At 40.6% G+C, this 19,387-nt stretch overlaps 1 protein-coding gene across 4 annotated transcripts in view; it reads right to left on the minus strand.

The window, feature by feature from the left end:
- Positions 1–5,263: 5,263 nt before the first annotated feature.
- Positions 5,264–19,387, minus strand: part of fam49al (family with sequence similarity 49 member A, like) — a 36,388-nt gene continuing 22,264 nt past the window's right edge. For 3 of the 4 annotated variants that reach the window (XM_079653777.1, XM_079653778.1, XM_079653776.1), the window contains 10 exons: positions 19,003–19,082; positions 15,952–16,073; positions 14,557–14,662; positions 11,647–11,783; positions 10,975–11,052; positions 10,636–10,752; positions 9,581–9,660; positions 9,115–9,241; positions 7,929–7,999; positions 5,264–6,680 (listed from right to left, as the gene is read on the minus strand). In XM_079653777.1, the coding sequence (XP_079509903.1) occupies positions 6,617–6,680; positions 7,929–7,999; positions 9,115–9,241; positions 9,581–9,660; positions 10,636–10,752; positions 10,975–11,052; positions 11,647–11,783; positions 14,557–14,662; positions 15,952–16,073; positions 19,003–19,075 (975 nt within the window). In that variant the 5' untranslated portion in view covers positions 19,076–19,082 and the 3' untranslated portion in view covers positions 5,264–6,616. The remainder of the gene's footprint in view (positions 6,681–7,928; positions 8,000–9,114; positions 9,242–9,580; positions 9,661–10,635; positions 10,753–10,974; positions 11,053–11,646; positions 11,784–14,556; positions 14,663–15,951; positions 16,074–19,002; positions 19,083–19,387) is intronic. The other variant, XM_079653779.1, reaches the window with a different exon arrangement.

The raw sequence follows: 19,387 nt of genomic DNA on the forward strand, positions 1-19,387 counted from the left end.
AAACCCTTTGATCTACTTTCACTGTTTTGAAAGGTGCCATATAAAGAGTTTATTTTATTACTTTTATAGGGAGCAAGTTAATGATGGATCCCTCCAATTAAGACAGACTAGCTGAAACGTGCAATAAAGGTGGTTATGCTGCTAGTTATGCAGGTGTTTTAACATCCTAAACATCTGCTCATCACTTTGAATCACACAGATACATAAACAGGCGTGTTACATGCACACAGAAATGTCCCTCAGTTGGTGGGCACGTGTGGCAGGTTTTGCGTAGCAGCAGTTGGTCACCAGGCTCAACAATACTCCTGCTGTTTTACATTTTGTCAGGCGAGTACAATGGCTATCTGCTGATATGTAATGCTTTAGGGGGGTGTGTTCAACAGTAAGGTGTGTGAGAGCAAGACAACAAGCGAAAAAAGAGAGTGTGTGTGTGTGTGTGTGTGTGTGTGTGTGTGTGTGTGTGTGTGTGTGTGTGTGTGTGTGTGTGTGTGTGTGTGTGTGTGTGTGTGTGTGTGTGTGTGTGTGTGTGTGTGTGTGTGTGTGTGTGTGTGTGTGTGTGTGTGTGTGTGTGTGTGTGTGTGTGTGTGTGTGTGTGTGTGTGTGTGTGTGTGTTGTATCAAAGTTCAGTAAAAAGGCGGGTAGGAAGCCAACGATGAGTAACCGCTGTTGAATTTATATCACACACACACGGCTGATAAGGTGTCCCCTCCTCCAGGCGGTTAACGGTTAATAGCTGATCTGTTTGCTGCAGATTTAACAATGCAAGAGAAGAAAGAGGGAACTTCTGGGATTATCTGATAGCCATGACTGTTGGAAGAATATAAAAGTCCCTGCTCATTGCTCAACAGTCTTAAATCGACACTGACGTTATTTATTTGCATATTTTATTCCCTCATTTTCTTATACAATTAGTTGTCAATGAGTTGTATTGAAAGGAGCAGTGTGTCACATATTAGTATGGTGCTAAATAATCCTACTATTGTCTGGTTTTTAATATGTTTTATTGTCTGTGGAATGCTGTTTCAGCTTCAACAAGAACACATGCCAAGAGAAAACACTTATAGCATTTACATGCTTGGCTTTAAGTGAAACTTTTCCTTTAAATACATCTGCAGCAACTTCAGTGCCTTTGCTGCTTATCTGACTTCACTTTCCATTATGTTGCCTTTTTTCAGTCAGTTCAAGGCAGTAAAGGATCATTGTTTGTCAGGAACAATGCAGGTTTGAATGCGTGCCATTAACGGAAGTAAAGGGAGGCATGGTTCCTTATTTACCGCATGACAGTTGGGGCACGAAGCCAGACTCGTGTACACAACCACACTCAAACCACCAGATCATTTGCCTACTATCTTTTTTATTTTACTTCCAAATAATCCCTTTTAATTCAGCGCGGTGTCTTTCTCTGTGTGAAAACTGTGGTTTCTATAACGTGATACACTATCTGCTCGCTGCTCTCTTTTCCATATATAACTTCTGACAGGCTCTCCTGTGTCCCCCTGACCCACTTTACACCTTCCAGCTCTCACACACACTTCACAAAACAGCTGGACTTTGTGCCTGAAGCTATTTCTGTATCCATCTTTGAAAACCCTACCCAAAGTCTTTATTACATTTGCAGAGATACCCCGCAGTTAAAGTGTTTAATTAGATGATTTAAAGTTGTTTAAGTGTCAGACATTACTGCTTATTTAGACAAACAGATCAATTCCATCATTAATTATTTGCTGTTTCATTATAGTGTCAGGTGTTTCATCCCATTAAGCATCAAGTATTTATCTAATTGAATGGTTTTGTAGTATTTTCTAAACTGGTCCTCTGCTGCCCCCTTGTGGTAAGATAGAGAAGGTGGCTGAAGTACATGTGACAAAGTATGATAAAGACATGACAAGAGTATTAGATCTTGAGACTACAGCTTCCATATAATATTATAAGATGATGTTTTATGATCTCATTGTTTTTGGCAGGCTGGAAAAAACAAATGAAGTCTCTTTAGTGCCTATAACATCCTTATAGGTATGTGTGATCATGCGGAATGTGCACCGATGAATACTTGTATATTTGATATATTCAAGGTATATTGCATTTGCATGTCATGCTTTTTTACATGGAGTGAGGGGTAAACAGTTCTAGGAATTCATTATCGAAGATCATTTTAAGATGTTCTTTTTTATACATGTTTTGGTTCTTATCTTCTACACCATGGCTCCTTCTTCACTGTCTCAAAAATGAACAGTAAGCAGGTTAATAAAAGAATCATATCTAGTTTCCAGTTCGTTAATTTTGCATTTACGTTCTCAGTTGACGAAAAACACTTTTGTTCTAAATAAGTTGATGCCATTTTTAAAAGGGACAGGAAACGTGAGAGCAACATGCAGATACTCGTTCATGTTGTCTGTGCAGTAACCACACATCTGCAACACTTTATAGATACTAAGGATATCCTGTTCAAACTGGAGATTTAGAGATTTCTTACAATGCAAATATGTTTTAGTTAATCTTAATTTATTATAAGGGGTTTCTCAGTTTGAATTTATCAAATAAAGTAGATGTTTCTTATCAAGCTCCACTTTTATTGAATCAGCTTCCAGTTTATGTTCGGGCGGCAGACAGACTATCCGTTTTTAAGAGTGCGCTTAAGACCTTCCTTTTTGATAAAGCTTATAGTTAGGGCTGATTAGATTCAGCCCCTAGTTTTGCTGCTATAGGCTTAGACTGTCGGGGGACACCTTACTTCTTCCTTCTGTCTGTCTGTACCTGTGTACTCTCATGTTCTGAATAACCCAGCTTCCCCAAATTTATTTTTGGTGTCTATCGACGCCGGGATCCTGAGTCCTGGATCCTCTATCCTGAGTCCTGCATCCAGAGTCCTGGACCTCGAGTCGTGGCTGAACCTGTCTCTGCGGTCCTGCCTGACTCTCATCATGCTACTTCCCTGATGGCTCCCACAGGATTGTTGACATCCTCGTGGATTCATCTTCTTATTATAGACACGCATTTCCAAACATTTGGACTACCTATGTTGTAAATGTATTATCTTTTCAATTTACACACGGCATCTATTGCACGTCTGTCCGTCCTGGGAGAGGGATCCCTCCTCTGTTGCTCTCCCTGAGGTTTCTCGTATTATCCCTTTTAAACTGTGGGTTTTCTCTGGAAGTGTTTCCTTGTACGATGTGAGGGTCTAAGGACAGAGGGGTGTCGTATTGTATTGTCATAAAAACAAACTGAAGTCCACTGAGACAAATGTAACATTTGTGATATTGGGCTATATAAATAAACATTGATTGATGTTGGCCATATGTATTGTACCTTTATTCTGCATTCATAGGATGTAAACTGGCATTTTTCTGACTGTTAACATCATGTTTTTTATACTGATGTTCATTATGTTATTATTATAATTTCCCTTCATGGGGAAAGGTTCATGGCTTTTGAAGACATGGTTGCACATCATGAGGACTGTGGATTTTTTTTTCATCCCTCACATTGAAAGACCATTAGGAGATATAATTCTCATCAAGTCAAAATAGATTTCGAAGTGGTTTTATTACAAATATATTGTGCTAATTAAAAAATTGCAATCCATCAATAAACAATATCCACAACCCTCCTTAGCTTAATGTTTTCATAGGAAAGATAGATGTGGTCATTTAAATATCACTCTGCTAACGGTTTCATGTAAAGGTCCCATGTCATGCTTTTCTGGTTATTACCCGTCCCCGCATGTCTGTTATGTAGCTTTTTCTGCATGTAAACGGTCTGCAGAGTCACAAACCCTCAAAGTACACCCTGTAGCGAGTAAAACTCTTAACACAGAAAATACCTGTCTGTGCTGCCCCAGAACGCCTCGTTGGGGATTTCTCTTTTTCCATTGTTTACTTCTTGGGTATAGTGACGTTTTTGGGTATAGTGACGTAACTTAACGTATCCAATCCGCGGAGCCGTTAGTTTTGGACCATTCCGCGGACTTCCTCACACACACACACACACACACACACACACACACACTCTCTCGGTGGGACGTTGCGAGGCTCGCTGCTGCGAGGAGCGGGACAGTGTGAGCTGGCTCAATGGTGTGGGGTTGTCGAGACACCGCAAACTCAGCCTGAGCACACACACACAAACTCCCAGCTAGGCCATTCCTCATTTCACTCAATTTAACACTGTCTTTGCATGGGCTGATTCTGTGAGAACAGCACCATCTCCATGCCTGGCATATGTACTACAGCGTCTCCAGCACTTTCGAACGGCCATGTCCGTGGCTGTCTCCTCCTGATTGGTGGAGTTGGCCCAATAGCCGTAACGCCACTTCTGTGACGTCATAGAAGTGTTCAAATCTGTATCAGTCTGTATCAGGTCCGTTGCAGCCCCTTTTTTAAAAAATTTGGGTACGGAGGAAAATAGAGAGGGTTGTGTTTTCTGACACTTGGTGAGTTCCCTGGAACACCGGGGACACATATTCATGTATCAAAGACGTACAAAAGTGCATTTTGCATGATAGGTCACCTTTAAATAATAGTTAGTATGAAAATGTGAAAAAATACAGTATGAAAAACTAATTTAGGGTCGAATTTGCCACCTGATTATTGATTTAAGAAAGCCTTGGAAAAATTGCAAACCTACAGTAACCCCTAAAAAATGTGCTTTACTTGCGTTGTGTGAATTATGATTCCAGAATAAGTTTTGCTAAACTAAATACAGTCATATTTATTGAAATGATGCCAATCATTGTGGGTAATGTATGAAATCTGTTGAATTTATGATAAATGTAATACAAAAACTGTTCCAGCTTTACACCACAGGTACACATTTACATTATACTGCATGTACTAACATCATAGATAGAGATCTGAAGCTCTACAGACACACAACGTCATGTTTGAATGTAATAAATGACAAGTTTATTGTTGCACAAAATGTACAAAATAACAAGCAAATGGATAGCCCCTGACCCCCCCCCCCCCCCCCCCCCCCTCCCCTCCCTCTGGTTCATCTGCAATAATGAAGCTGAGTTTCTGAAACCTATGACTACGGCAAGTCTGATGGTCCAAGCCAAACGCATGGTAATTCTGAGAGACAACACATACCCAATTCCAGCGTCACTGAACAATTAAAAATGAATAAAAACACCTTATTTACACATTTCTGTCAGAACTTTTACAACATGCCATCTATATATTTATACAGACTATGCTTGTGCACATACCCCTGTATAGAAAATATATTATAAGATCAAATTAAATTAGACTAAGGGCTATAGACATCCAAAGTACAGCACTTCTTTTTAATCTCAGTTTTTTATTTTCACTTATTCAATTACTTAGTTCTTTAGACAACCTCGTACTAAAAGAAATAACTCTATGCAGGTTTTTTGATGAATGTTGTTCCTTGAGGACCCAAGCTGACCGTGTAGATGCCCGTTGAAAAAAGCCTCACATATTTACACTGCAGATCTCCCCTTTTAAAATGCATGTGTGTGAATCACCTTCTGACTTTTATGTGCATGAGTTGGTGTTGCACCTTCATGTGTTCTTAAAATGATTATCAGTGATGTTTTACAAGATTTCATCCCCTTAAATCCTCAGATCCTCGCTTCATGATGAAATAAAAGCAATCAGCTTTGGCACTGGGTGAAGAAGTAAGTGTGCTGTGGTTTCCTACAAAGCCTTTTTTTGAGTTTACATGTCTTGTGATACGTCCCTGTTTGTGCACTAATGTGAAATCACATTAAAGCTTATAGCAGATGTTCTCAGAAATTGAGATTAGTGCAAAAGAGGGACGAATAAACGGATATCTAACAAGCTAGTACTGTGATATCTAAACCACATTAGCACCATGGAGAAAGAGAGTAAACTACATTGTTCAAGTAAAGCCATACACACATGATGCTGGATCGTATACAGTGTCAGGGCACATATGATGGAGATTTAGTGCCAAGGAGAAACCCCTAAGGATGGATGGATAGGAATGATGGGAGAAAACTTGGCGATAATGGAGATGAAATAACACTCATCTCCTTGCCTCCTTTCCTTCAGCTGCACCGATGCATTAAATAAACAAAACAGGAAGCAAATCTCCGGAGTGCATCCATCACATTGCTTCTTAAATCTCCTGCAGGTGGAGGTCGTAGCAGCTGAAGGAGGAAACTACGTCTGGAGAGTTAAAAAGCGAGTGTGTGAGGGGGCACAGGAAAGTCTGCAGGGGTCAGTTTGGGATCAGATCTTCAGGGGAAAGGACATGGCGTTGTTTGTGTGCAAAAATACTTGTCAGACTACTGCTGGAACATGAACCCTTTTTTTGTTTCTTTTTGTACATTTTCAGTTTGCGTCGTTTCTGACGTTAGATTTTGCAATATAACTCCCACTCTAGTCCTACTTATGTTTCATCTTCTGCTTGTGTTGCACTTGTTTTTAATATATATCTATATTTTATTTTCTGGCTTTGTTTCTCTTTTCTTACTTTACAAAATGAGAGACAGAATGATGGACAGCTGACAATATATATAATTATTTTCCTCTTCTTCTTTGATCGTTGTAAACCAACAGGTTTTATCAGACACTGGCGTTCGTTTTCTCTTCTCCTTCAAGTGCGCTCCTTCTCTCCTCTCTGAACCTTCTCATTGCAGGAGGGCCCTGATTTGTTTGGAGGTGCTGTCATCGTTTAGATGTCGTGTCGTATACCTGAAGAAGAGAGAGATATGTTAAAGTTGTAATGTTCTAGAGATGTGTGAGACTTATGGTGCTTTATCAGGTCTTTACTACCCCTCAAAGTGCTTCACATACTACAAGGCATTCACCCTTTCACACCTCATTCATACAGAGCTGTACCAATTGCTTTAGGAAACTAAGGCTGCATCTACAAGGAGACGAAAACTAACCGAATTCGATATCAAAAAAGTATTCCGTCCTCACGGTATCGGCTCAAGAAACGTGTCCGTCCAAACGAGGCCGCTCGACCCGCTGGAGACGCTGTAGTACATATGCCGGGCCTGTAAGTGGCGCTGTACCTCCGCCACAAAATACACCAAAAGCAGCGAAGAAGACTCCTCCGAGCATGGTTGCCATGGTTGCCTGGTTGTCCTTCTGTTTATTTTCCGCGGTGGATTTAGCAACATGTAGTTCTCCATGTCCACTTGTTGCTGATGGTTGTGGTAGAGGAGCTGTAGATGTTGCACTAACATCTGTAGCATGGTCACTAGCAGTAGCTACTGACCATGCTACAGCAGTGAGCAGCAGAGGTGGGGAGAGGCAGGGCTCTGGCTGTTTCGGCGGCCTCTGTTTCTCTTTTTCTCCCTCCCCGAGGCGAGCGTGTGCTCCTGCTGTAAAAGGCAGGTACACCGCACCCACTGCCACTAACTCTGAGCCGGGCACCCGAGCAGGACGTTCTCCCCGGTAGTCCACCAGCAGATTGAAAAACACCCACCTCTCCGCCTCTTCCAAGGGACAAGGGAACCGTGCGGGGGGGTCTGCTGGAGGCTCCTGCTGGGTGCACTGTCCTGCGAGATACCGGGGACCTGGCTCGAAACACTCGGAACACTGTTGTTGTTGTTGTTGTTGTTGGCGAAACACATTAGCAATGACGCGGGTGACGCGGGGGTGAGCAGCAGAGGCGGGGCTATGGCTTCATCGTTATAAGGAAATGATCGTATAGGACGTACATACGGAGCCGTTTGGCCCCCCAGAGCGTTTCGTCCGCAGATCTACCCACCTTGGGACCCGTTACCGTTTGAGGGCTCCGTGACCGCGGTTCCGTTACGGCCTCGTGTGAACGAACCGTCCATACGATAGAGAACTGTAGCGGATACAACCCGTTTTGTGTCCGTGTGGACGGGGCCTAACATTCACACACATTCACACACCGTTGGCCATCACACATCGGGAGCAACTCAGGGAATCTGTGTCTAGTATCTCTTTCTGGTTCATGCACACCTCAGCGCGTTCAGAAGCCCCTCCACACTGTTGGACGGTTGCTCTTTCAGCACCTTGATGCAGCCCTTCATCTGCACAGAGAAAGAGTGTGTTAGTTAAAGGTCAGCGTCTCCACTACAGCAGCAAAACACTTATTTATAGAGGTAGCTTAAAGTTTAACCTATTGTGGATATAGTTCTGCATTCCTTGACCATCGGTCATGCAACGCTCTCTTCCACTATTTTGTTCCTATTCTGTTACTTCTTGTACTATTATCTATTGTTTTTATTTTTGTTTGTATGTCTTATTTATATATTTATGTTGCTTTGTTGGAGGAGCCTTGGACTTGATATTTGCTACTGTTCAAAGTGAAGCATTATCTCCTTTTCCTCTCAGGTGATGGTCTGTGTTTGGAGTTGGAGTGATTGTTGCTCCTCAGGCTCCTTGATCTACTATTTCCAGAACTTCAAAATGTAAATTATTAAAAGATAAAACATTGACTTTTTCTGTCTGTCTTCAGTTATCTTGTGACCCCTCAGATTTACTGTGGGAACCCTTTGGAGAGTTTCACACATTGCATCAATACCCAGGCTAATGGTGAGTAATTGTTCTTAAATCCATTGGCAGGATAGCCATCTTTTGTATCCTGATTATTATTAGAAATTGTGTTAAATAATCGAAAAATGTGAAGTATTCATGTTTCTGGTGTGAAGTTTTATGGTCTGTAAAGTATAATCGTTTGGCACTACTCTCTGGTTACTTCTGATTTGTTACCAAGTAGGCTTTCTACAAGGAACATACAACATAAATATAGAAGAGAAATACATTACAAATATTACAAAAAAGATGTACAATATGCCTGAAGTAGATCAATTTATAAAGTTGTAGTTAATTGCATAAGATTTTCAAACTTGTCCAATATATGTGCAAGGGTTCACAGTACAACATATAATAATAAAAGTATTTGTGTTTAATCTACCTCTTTTGGTATTGCAAAACTGCAAACAATCCCCTTTAAATATATATGTTACTTATAAGGTACAGTACTTCATCATGTACAGAGAACGGCTAACGAAGGCTCTTAATGTCATTCAGTTTCTAATTCAATCAAATATACATTTTAAAGGAAGTGTTTAACAGTGTTGCCAGGCAGAAGTCACAGAGACGTTCGTCTGTTTTTAGACACTGGTTATGTGTGTGCACTCACATCGATTTTGGAGGTCTTGGCGAAAGCCCCGACGGGGTGAACGTGGTCGTAGAGGATGATGACTCCCACCATCACCCTCATGCAGAACAGCATGGTGTCTGTGTTGGTGAACCGACAGCGGTACTCCCTGTTACACACACAGAGGAGAAGAGTTCAGCAAAAAGAAAACATTTGAATAACACCAGAGAACAGTCAGGGTCACACACTAATGCTGCTGCTATTTCAGGCACTTCCTGATCTCCTTGAAAAATTACTGATGACTTTCTATTCATATAAAGACAACTCATAAAGAGGATTTTAAATAAAACGTGAAGGACTCTATGAATGATTCTCTGTGTGAATGTCAGTGTGAGGAAGTCTGTTGAAATTGTGAGTCACACTTGAGAATGCCTCTTTGTGTTAGATAGAAAAGGCTTTATTAATAACTAAGAGTATGACCTTTTTGAGGATGAAGGAAAATACTCACGGAGTCTCCAGCATGACGCGGCACACACAGGCCATCGTGCTCAGACAGTCTGTGGTGTCCTCTATGGGCAAGGTCTTATTCTGAAGGACCAAACATAATACAATTTAGAACAGATAAAAAGTCCCTATGCCTAAAAATAAAAGTATTTAAATACAGAGAACATTCACTGCCTTCTGTTGTTTCTGTGCTGAGGGAACACAATGTCCTACCACAAGGTGGAGACAATCTCTGCATAGCTTGGAAACGTTTAAAGAATGCAAGTAACTTTGCTAAGAGGCAATCCTGACCCTCTTGTTCTCTACATTTTGTCTCAAATATCACTTATGTCAAGAGGTGGAGAAGTTTTATTGCCAAAGGCTTGCATGCTGCAATTAAGGTCAAGCGTGCAAGGGCATCTATTGACTTCACCTTATTGTGGAGATGTTGTATAATGAATAGTATAAAGTTATTAATGAAAGCATAATTTTTACAGTGTAAATATATTTCTAAATATTTTCGATGGTGAGGTGCAGTATACATCACATTTGACTAACTAGTTTATTCTGTGCTCTGTACCTAGTCTTCATCTCCTCTGGTCTAGCACATATTGGCTTCACTTATCATTCATTTTGTTAGTCTGAATGTGATTGTCGTTGGATGGCTCATTTCAATGGCAATATTTAAAACCAATACTTATTTATTTCAATTAAAGGTGAAATAAAATGCACATTTTCAGGTTTATACTTGTATTTTCCATCTACTCAAATTGTTTGAATACTTAAATATGAAAAAAATAAACAATATTTATTCTTTTGTGTCTGTTTGAAAGTGATTGAGTCTCTATCCTTTAAACAATAAAACTGCTCTGATTGACAGGCAAGAAAAACATGATTATTATTATGATTATTGGCAAAGGTAGTTCTTGAGTCATTTAGAGAGATACTAAGATGAAGTTTGACATTTTCTTATCATATGTCCTCTTTAAATCTTGACAACCTCAGTTCTGTCAATAACAACTCTTTGTGTTATCCAAGTCTCGATAAAAATACACTTATCCATCGAAATTGTAAATGTACCTCTGACACAAACTTGGTGGTGGCGTTACTCAGAGTCTTCAGCATTGGTGTTGCCTCAGCGTAGAACAGAGACATCCGATTGGCCATCTCATTGTTGACCTCGTTCTCCGCCTCCAGCTGTGCGCCAATACAAAACGCATTAGAAAGCATGAATCATTAATGTCATCAAATAACATCCAGTCGGTAAAATCAGAGAGGCTCTAATCTGAGTAACTCCATTGACGGACACATTGTTGCTTGTTCGTCTCGTTGTGTTGTTAGGAGGAAAGAAACACTTCCACTTAAATCATTAATAATTCAAGAGGGAAAGGGAAGCTGAGTGTAAACAGATCCTCTCACCTGCTGGTTGTTCAGCCGGTTCCTGCTTATAGTCCTCCTGTAGTAGCTGAAGTCGTTCTGAATGGCTGGATTTGTCATCTGCACGGTGAGAGAGGAAATTATTTCACGGTATATTGATTACTCGGCACAGTAAAGGTCACTCTCTGAGGTAATCACACCAAACAAATCTATAGACAACACATTGCATAGCCAATTTTGTTGTGCAAACACACCACATGCAATGGGACAAAATTAGCACTAACATACGGTTTGATTATAATAATAATAAGTGTTTGCTGCATGTCAAGTGTGTGGGTTTTTTCAACCTAGATTTACTATTTTTTATTTAATATTATTATTATTTAATTTATTTGATATTATTTTCTTATTGTATTTTAAGTATTTATTATTATTATTATTATTATTTTTGTATTATTTAATATTATTCTTTTTATTCCTTTATTTTTATTATATTTGTAATTTTATTATTTTTATTATTATTATAATTGTCTTTAATGTATTTAATATCAATTTAATATTATTAATGTATTGTATTTAATAATATTATTTGTGTTAATGTTTTTATTTTATTTTATTGTTTTTGGTCATTTCATCACATGGACATTTATGTGTATCTTTGCCTTTACTGAATAAAGAAATACACACTACTAATAATAAATAAATCCCCCTCACCTTTAGCTCATCAAAGCTGAGTGTGAAATGCAGGATCTCAGCGAACTGTTTGGCCAGTGCCTGCTCTCTCTCCAGGTGCTGCATGGGGGCGTACGGAGGGCTGGTGAGCGCCTCCAGCAGGCTGCGCAGGGCGTTCTCTGTAAACACAACTAATGTCACTCAAGTGTCTGCAAGCGGGAAACTGCACGTCATACGGCCAGGGGGGAAAGGTATGAAGTGCATTTACTCAGGAAGACCCTCTTAAATCTGTGCAGTACGGACAACACTGCAATTATAAAATACTAATAACAACGCTAAGGAATACTACTGTAATACATTGTGACATTTTGAGCAATAATGTATTTGTTATCATTAATATCTGTATCAGTGCTATTACGCCACTGTATGTCTTGAAATATACACATTTTTACACATTTATTGTTTTTATCTAGTAATATTATAAGATAAGATAAGAAGCACTTTATCGATCCCAATTTGGGAAATGTTTGCATTATAATTATAATCTAGTGATTCTGAAATTGGCTTTACCAAATAAGTACTTATTTTGATGCCAAACCTTTTCTACTTTTACTGGAGTAAGACTTTGAAAGCAGGACTGTTACTTGTAAGAGAATATTTTACGTTTTAATTTTGCTGCTTTAACTTGAGTCAAAGGTCTTCTTCCATCGCTGCTTCCTGCAGACTTGTATCCCCTTATGTTCAGACGGCTGTAATTCTCTCTAATCTGGCTTCTCTGATCTCTTTCATGTCACCACATGAAATCAAAATGCAGCAGCGAATGGATTTTAACAGGTTCAAAAAGATGAAATCCCTTCCCTGTATATCTGTCACATTCTTTCTGGACATCACTGGATACCTGTTGGGCTTTTAGATACCGACCCGGCTCTGTTGAAGCGCAGAGGGATCCGGCCTCAGGCACTTTCACAGACCTTTGTTTGAACCACTGTCTGAGAGCAGACCCTCAAACAGGGTTTCATATTTCATGTGACCAGAAATTGAGCGTTGGAGCCCTCAAGCTTTGGGACATGTCTTTAAAACTCTGTGTGGAGTTCTTTTAAAATTTCTTTGTCAGGCTGCTTGGCTTTGAAGTGATTGACATTTGAATATGCAGTTGTATAATGTATTTATTCTTAGTGTAGGTGGGAGTGTGCACGCCCTCAGTTTAGAGACACAGAGAGGAGTTATACGGAAAATAAGCAATGTAGCAACACCTATTTAAGCCACTCAAAATAAGGCCAACCGAATAAATTAAATGCCAGTTTAAGTGTAGGCTATGTTTTGCATTTTTCCCTGTTTTACTTTGCAGTCAAACATTCCTTTCTGATGGGGAAAGGCAGCAGTTATCTATGCTTTCTTTAAATCCACCAGACTCCATTGACAAAAACAATCATTTTAATTTTCCAGAACACAAAAACGCCCACTTCCTCAATCTGTTACATTTTTTGTTTGTGTTACTCTCTGACTAAACAGACTGAGACATATCATCCACTAACACCTCTAGCAATTTGGTGAATGAATTATATCATAAGAGTGATCCCTTAATGCAACCTGAACTACCAACAGTTTGTCGGACATGTTGGTTGTGTTATACTCTTTATATATACAGTTCATAGTTATGCTAGAAGCAGCGAATGTAACCTTACACCTCAAGCGGGCTCCAGAGGTCCTGCAGTTCAGCAGCTCCCTATCTGCATTAAAAATACATTTCCAGACCAACTAAATGAACATATACTGAACCTTTCCTCCACACAGATCACCCTGCATCTGATCTCACAGCCTGAGCATCCTTGTGGACACTGTATCAGTGACCGTGCATCCCCCCGTGTCACATGTGTTATTGAACCTCAGCCTTTGCTGCCTCTAACGAATCAGACCGAGCCGGACCTCAGAGGCTCTGTGTAAAGCCTTAGAAGTCCCCCGGGGCCCCATCCCTTCCTCTGCATTAAAAATGCACAAGGCCTTCTATAAATACAGCGCTGAAGTGTTTCATCTAAAGGGCCAGAGACCTTCCCTCCTGCTGTTAGCACTGAAGTCCCTAACTGGAGCACTGACTCCTGAGGGGATATATGATGGATTGTTTACTGTAAATATCTTGTTGTCCAATAAATAACTCAGTGAAGGCGAGGGATCTACTGTGTGAATATTCCCTTCTCTCCATATGGATTCACCGTCTACAAACTTCTGTTGTGCTACACCTCCTAGCCACATTAGCGCAGATACATTATCCTAAATTATTACCTCGCTCTCTTTCTTAGCCGAGAACATAATGTCCATGACACAGAAGTATTATTGGATGGCAGAGCAGAGGCGTCAACTAAATGTTTCTGCTCACACTCGTCCCTCTCTTTGTGCTGGAAGACCATGTACCACTGTTTCCGTAGCAACGGCTGCCTGGCTGCTAGGTCAGGATGCTGCAGAGATGGCTGGGAGGACATCGGTGTGTGTGTGTGTGTGTGTGTGTGTGTGTGTGTGTGTGTGTGTGTGTGTGTGTGTGTGTGTGTGTGTGTGTGTGTGTGTGTGTGTGTGTGTGTGTGTGTGTGTGTGTGTGTGTGTGTGTGTGTGTGTGTGTGTGTGTGTGTGTGTGTGTGTGTGTGTGTGTGTGTGTGTGTGTGTGTGTGTGTGTGTGTGAAATCGCTTGTCAAATCAGGATAGTGGTACGCAGAAACTGACTATTTGAACTTCTAATCATAGTAACAACGAGAGTCTCACTTTTGATCACCTTAACATGAATCTGCCTCTTATTTGAGGTTCAGAGAGATATTCTGACTGGCTGGCAGAAAACGCTCTTACTAATTGTAGATTGAGGTTACAGCAGCTATAACTCCAGCTCTCATTGGACCTCCAATATGGCCACCAGAGAGTGTTACATCACCATGAATGACTCTATAGACTGAATGTAGCCGTGCTCACCCAGTCTGAGGGAGAACTCGTAGAAGCGCTTCAGTTTGGCCACCAGGGGGCAGACTGCGTTCCAGGCCTTCTCCTGCAGAGCGAGGTCGCCCGGGTTCTGGATGGCCTGCAGGCGAGCAACACAGATGTTAGTCTCCAGGAAGGATTTACAAATATAACACCTTCCAATCTCCTCTTCCCTCTCTTCCTTAAAGCCATATGTCACGTTATGAGAGAAATATATCCTTTCCATATTAAAGTGATTACAGTTTAGCAAGAATGTAACAAATCCTCTCTATCAAATGTCATTCATCAGCAAAACGTCATGTAGTTTTACTAATATGCAATCGAATATCCATCTCATGAGATATCAATGTGTTTATTGATATATATATATATATTATGAAATATACTTATATATACAAACTATCAAACATGCATATATAAAGCAAAAGATTAAGATACTCTATCGTCATATGCACAATATCAATAACATAGTTGCTGGCCATGTACATTTTATGAATGCCTAAGCAGCTTAATAAAAGTATCGAAGTGTTCAAGATAAGGAAGTCAGGAAAGGAAACTATTAAGTCCTGACAAATAGAGAACAATGCTAACAGCTGAGCAATAAGCAGCAATGGTTCAGGGAACTGCTTAGTAGAAATGTATCTCTGAATCTGAGCACAATAAAGCTCTGTGTTCTTCAACACCTGCTTTCTGATGGTTGATGTTCATGCTTCTACCAGAGCAGTTAAAAAAACCCCACTATTTTATGAAATGTTTGTTAAAAGTAAAGAGTTTCCAGAGTATGAAGCAAATCACCCCAAAAATCCAACAAAGATAATAATACTAATAGTTGGCAGTTAAATAAATAAATGAAAAACCCAAAAATTAAATGTTTTACTAAACAAATAATACTATAATTGAAGTCTCATCTGGTGTCAGACATTGTTTACTAAATGAAATCATATTTGTGTCAATAACAAAACAAATCCAAGAACTAGGTACAGTTTAAATTGACAAAAGAAAACTATAAATATTGCACAAAAGGTTTTTTTGAAAATATATTCACATAGTAATTGAGCAAAATCACCCAATAATCAAACAAAAGACAATACTAATAGCAGTGAAATAAAGAATAAGAAAAAGATATATATTTGTATTATATAATTTGAAAATGATCCAAGAAACAAATGAACTTGAAATTGCCCAAAACAAACAAAACATGTTGCATGAAATGTTTGTTTTTAAAAGTGTAATAAATGTATTTGTCTACTGTCCTTCAACTTGGAGCAGGACACTTGGGTGGCTCTGTCTGTGTAGGAAACTATTCATCATTAAAGGCCATGTGAACCACACACTGTTAGTGCCTCAACTAAACTGTATTTTATGGATTTTCAGCACTGATGGACCCACTTCTCGTATCTCCTGGCCCGCCCCGTTGTAGGACTGCAGCTCGGCCAGGATCCCATGAGCCTCCTCCAGCACGGCGCTGACCTGGTTCCACACCGCCGTCTCCGCCTCCGTGGGCTGGGCATCTGTGAGGGGGAGGGGGAGGGAGGAGAGTAAAGAGGAAGAGAGAGAGAGTGGGAAGTGAAAGTGTGATGTAAGGTAAGAACATTTTTGAGGGGAGGCGGCAGAAAAAGAGGAAAGGGAACATGGCGGGTAGTGGAGAACATGAGAGATTTGAGGAAAGAAGGAGGTTAGTGATGAAAGCAGAGAAGGCCAGATAACGAATCTCTCCTAACATGACTGCTGTTAAAGAAAGTGACTGTATTATATCCTGATAGTGGACATTGCAGCCACTTAATGTCATAATCTGGCCACTATAGTGAATAACCCCAATCTACCCACATTATAATGTACCAAGAGACCTGTAAGTCACCCTCTGTCACACAGCGAGGTTTGAACAGTGTGTGGTCAGCCAATAATGACCAGGAGATAACAAGTGACTTTCTCCTCAGGGAACTATTTTTATGATGATGTAACAGCTGATAGTTTGATGGTTTTCAGGCGCAGTAAAAAGTTGTGTTTGTTTATTCACTGGAGATGTACACACTCTGAGAGGTGTAATTGTCCCTTATGTAACGGTCTAATCCATCTTTTTCTCACTCTCTAAATGTGTAGAGACTCGCCCTTGAGGTGTAATTGTGATAAATGTTAAAACAAACAAGCAGCAGGGAGGAAAACCGCTGGGTATGATCACTCTTTTCCCTCTCTCAGTTTCCCTCACTAAGCATACTGTAAACTCAGTGTTTTCTGCCGCAGGGCTCCTCCCAGTCACTTCTGCTTTGTTTGCCCATGTGTCGCGCTGCACGCAGACTGGAGGGATTAGGTGTTAGAGCAGGGACAATAGTGTGAGTCATCATTGTGTTTCCCCTCCAATTATCCGTCACAAAGTGTGATTCAGGTATGGGCTTCTCTTTTAATATGGCACCCCAGTTTATTTCTGCACCCTGAGGCCTTCCTGCAGAGAAATTGTAATCATGGGATATTTGCTATACGTGTCATAATAAGCGCAGCAAGCACGGTTGATTTGGTGAGGACTTCTCACTAACCTGCTTCTGCTTTTCTGTGGCGAACAACAATATAAGTGCAATAAATAACTTGAATGAGAATGCATTTTTTCTCATAGTATTAAAAGAATAGGTTATCTGTAGTTTAGTTTTTGCCAAGTTATATCAGAAATGTATGAAACTCTTACATCTGTTTACTTAATATAAACCTGGAGCCAGAAGAACGTTAGCTTAGCTTAGCATAACGACTGGAAGTAGGAGAAATGGCCTTGTTTTTCAGTTAAAGTTTTTGATATTTTTTTAATAGGATTCAATTAATCTTTCTTTGCATTTCCTTTCCTGTGACATGTTTCCATGCTGTAATGTTCAAAAGGCTCATACTGCCTTTGCTGCAGCACCTCTTTTCACCCTCTGTCTGAAAGCAGAGCCCAGTCTGCTCTGATTGGTTAGCTGGCCGGCTCTGTTGTAATTGAAGCAACTCAATTTTTTACCTTAAGAAAAAAGTTGGGTGTAGAGTGTAATAAAAAGAAGATTATACTATTTTGAGGCATCATGTTTAATGTCTAAGACTTAACCTTTAAATAAGAAAGTATCCAAAAATAAATAAATATAGGCCTATGTATGTGTCCCGATCCTTCAAAAGGTTTTAGCGTGGTACAATAATGAGCATTCAGCTATACATAGGTTAATGAGAGCTCAGTAATTCAAACTTGGAGTTGTGTGACAGAGGTGACTGTCTCTGGGCGAGGCGAGGGGGGGGGAGCTCACAGATGGCACCGCGGTAGATGGGTGAGGAGGGGGAGAGGACGTATCTCAAAGCCATGCCTGATTCTGACTCACTCCACTTGCTTTTGAAGTAAAAATGAATCACAGGCATATTAAATGAAGGGGGGGGGGGGGGGGAATTCAGCCTGTTTGACAGCTGACGTCTCCTGCCAGCATTGAGCTCTCCCACGCTTACATGCAGTCAGTGAAGGAGGCGCAGGAGGAGGAAGGCAGCTGTTGAAGGGGGAAAGTGTTTTGAGGAGGAGGAGCAGAATATGTTGGGTTTCACCGCGAAACATCTCCATCTAAACAAATCATTTAGTCACATAATCAGACTCTCCAGTAGGATTTGATTTCAAAGATTACTCTTAGTTTGCACACTGTGGTCCATTTTTGGTGAGAGGAAACAGATTGGCATGATAATAGAAATAGAAGACTTTTTTTGGTATTCATTTTTTTGCTGAGAGTCCCTGAGTTAGTCCCAGTGATTGAGGTCAGTTGTTTTAAACTTTCACAAAATATATTATTTGAAATGACTTGTTGAGATGGACATTTTCACATTGCAAAGTTTAGAATACACTGACTGGGAAATTGAGAGAAAAGGGGGCAAAGAGGTGCTTTTATTTGCGCACTTCTTTCTCTATTTCTTTCCGTTTCCCTTTATCAGTCTCACTCTCTGACACACACACACTATTCAGCACACACACACACACAGATTGGTCAGGCACACAATAGGGCATGAGGAGATGAGGAGGTGGAGGGATGACGATAAGCTTTTTGTCAGCCATCTTCATCCCCGAGCAACAGAAACCCACACAGGACTGGCATTTGCTTTTCAGATTTGTCTCAGTTTTGTCTGTAGCTTAGGAGCCGGGATCAAAGCATTAATGTTGTCATTGTGCCACAGCGTCAACATGCCATTGTGCATCTGTCTGCGTCTAATAAAATGTGTCGTGTGTGAATAAGACCCTTCAGAAAAAGAAAGCCAGTCCCTGGAGCAGAAATCAAAAGATAAAACAACAGGGAGGGGGAGGAGGAGGAGGAGGAGGAGAGCTGGGGGGCGAAGAAGGACGTCGTAAAGATGACTCAATGTCCAGCTGAAATAAATGGAATGAGGGAAAGCAAAGCCGAAAGGCAACAAAGAGCAAAAGGACAACTCAAAAAAATAAGAAGCGGATGGTCTCACGTTCAAAGTCAAGGAAAACTATTGGGCCATGCTCAAGTTCGGCGCAAGCCAGCACTTTCAGGAGGTTTCCCATGAGCCCCCTGGAACAGAGAGAGGGGACATTTCTGTGGGTGATGAGGGGACGGGTGTCGGGGTTGTGCGCGTGTTCAGTGTGTGTGTGTGTGTGTGTTTGTGTGTGTGTGTGTGTGTGTGTGTGTGTGGTGTGTGTGTGTGAGAGGTGGAGGTGTCGGGGTGGGGGGCTGGATGAGTGGCTGTTGGGATGGTGGATGTATGTCCTGGGTGAAGCATGGCAACGTGGACACAGAGCTTCTTTAATCCCACTCCTACAGTACGGTAGTATTAGTAACTTGTTGGATTCATAATGACTATTGTGGTGATGGCAATC

The sequence above is a fragment of the Notothenia rossii genome (genome assembly GCF_949606895.1).
Source record: "Notothenia rossii genome assembly, chromosome: 10".
In the NCBI taxonomy this organism is placed as follows: Eukaryota; Metazoa; Chordata; class Actinopteri; order Perciformes; family Nototheniidae; genus Notothenia; species Notothenia rossii.